This window comes from Corvus brachyrhynchos, unplaced genomic scaffold, assembly GCF_000691975.1.
Source record: "Corvus brachyrhynchos isolate BGI_N302 unplaced genomic scaffold, ASM69197v1 scaffold1005, whole genome shotgun sequence".
Taxonomy (NCBI): domain Eukaryota; kingdom Metazoa; phylum Chordata; class Aves; order Passeriformes; family Corvidae; genus Corvus; species Corvus brachyrhynchos.
Genome location: NW_008238124.1, coordinates 267,810 through 269,666, shown reverse-complemented (window position 1 = coordinate 269,666; position 1,857 = coordinate 267,810). Strand labels below are relative to the sequence as shown.

The 1,857-nt window shown below is 65.8% G+C and overlaps 1 protein-coding gene across 2 annotated transcripts in view; it reads right to left on the bottom strand.

Annotated features, from left to right (window-relative positions):
* The window catches only part of TRAF2 (TNF receptor associated factor 2), a 20,175-nt gene extending 19,403 nt beyond the window's left edge, over positions 1-772 (bottom strand). The window contains exon 1 of one of the 2 annotated variants that reach the window (XM_017733410.1): positions 476-772. In XM_017733410.1, the coding sequence (XP_017588899.1) occupies positions 476-637 (162 nt within the window). In that variant the 5' untranslated portion in view covers positions 638-772. The remainder of the gene's footprint in view (positions 1-475) is intronic. The other variant, XM_017733409.1, reaches the window with a different exon arrangement.
* Positions 773-1,857: the final 1,085 nt, after the last annotated feature.

The window sequence follows — 1,857 nt, the reverse complement described above, 5'->3', positions numbered from 1 at the left end:
TCTTCCTCTGTCACTTCTTCCCCAGCACCACTCCTCGCTGACCCCGCTCTGTCCCCTGCCATATCCCTGCCTCAGGCCACCCCGCTGGGAATGAACCCAGACCCCCGGGACGCCCTCACACTCCCCCAGGACTCTTCATCTACCCCCTGGGTCTCTTCATCCTTCCCCTGAGCCCGTGTCATGCACCTCCTAGGACCTCCTGCTGGGTCACCTCGTCCATCCAAGGGACCCCCCATCCATCCCCTGGGACCCCCTCATGCATCCCCAGCACCTGCTGCAGAGGGACCCAGAGGGACTGTGGTGCTCAGCCTGGGGCCACCCGACCCACCCGGGGTCCCACCGGGGACAGCCATCTCCCGCGGCACTCCCCGGGTGAGCAGCCCCTTAGAAACGGCCCGGAGCGAGCCCTGGCACCCTGAGGAATTGTTTTTAAGCCATTTTTGGACATTTTGAGTACCAGCGGGCTCTCGCCTACCTGCGCGCAGAGTGCCATGGCCTCCTCGCGTCCCGTGGCGCCGGTCCGGGGGACCGGTGGAGGCCAGCGGTCGGGAAGGATGGGCGGCGGCAGGACGGAGACGGCAGGACGGCGGTGGCAGGAGAAATGCCGTGTGGGAGAAACGCGCGGCGCAGCCCGCATTGAGGTCACGGCGAGGTGCTTTCGCAGGGGAACTTGTTCGGCAAAAGGTCACAGCAGCAGGATTTGTCAGCCGGGGTCCCCAGCCTGCCTGCCCCCCTAGCCCGGCTCCGGGGCTTTACCGCCTGCTGCGCCGGCGGGGCGGGGATGGGCGCGTTCTCACTGCGGGGAATTCACCCGGGGCCGGGGAAATCCTCGCTGTCAGAGCCCGGCGCAGTGACAGAGCAGTGACACAGCGGCCAAGGTGACTGTCCCGGGAGCCTGGCTGCGAGCACGGAGCCGAAGCCGAGTGGGTCGAAGTGAAGGGCGCAGCAGGGCCGCGGGGGCTCGGGGACACCGAGCCCTTGGCGAGGGCCCAGGTGCTGCTCAGGCACCGTCGGGCGCGGGATGCTCCCTCTCAGGGAGCCGGGGACAGCGCATCCCTGCGTGCGTGGGCACCGGGAATGGCGCGGGGACAGCTCCCCTGGGATGGGCACTGCTTCACCCACTGCACTGCAACAGCCCTTTTCCCAGCACAGCCGCACTGGTCTGGGAACACCGGCATGGAAAACCTGGTGATGTCGTCCAGCGAAGGAAAATCCTGTCTGCACTTGCGGAACTGCCTGTGACCTGGCAGCAGTGCCGGGGCAGGACGTGCTGTTCCCAAGGGGACAGGAAATCCGCATCAAAGGCTTGCTTGAAACGCCCGCCTTGGGGCTACTCCCAGAGAAGACGGGATGGGACAGAACGCCCTGGAGCTGCTCACGAGAGCCGTGTGACCGGGCGGGACCACCCGGGGCTGCTCCCCGTCCTGCTGTTGCGGCAGCCCGGCTCCACCGCACGGCCCGAGGAGCGAGTCTTGCACCCCGCTAATGTCCCACCTCCCAGAGCCGCATTCTCCTGCTCCCTGGGAGCCGGGGCCAGACGTGCTGCGGTGATGGATGACAAATGACAGATGACAAACCCCCGCGCCCTCTCGGCGCCTGATTTCCTTCCGAGCAATGCCCGGATCAGCACCGTGGCCGGGATCCTGCCGCTCCTCCTGCGCTTTGTCATGGGGAGACCCCACAAAAACCCGCCGGAGAGCGTTAACTCCGTGCCCTCTCGCTTCAGAAATGACGCGAGCACGAGCAGCTTTCCATGCCTTTACTGCGAAACTTTCTGGGTGATTCTGATGCAGTTCGGGGATTTTCATCGAATCACAGAATCCCCTGGGCTGGAAGGGACCCACAGGGATCATCCCA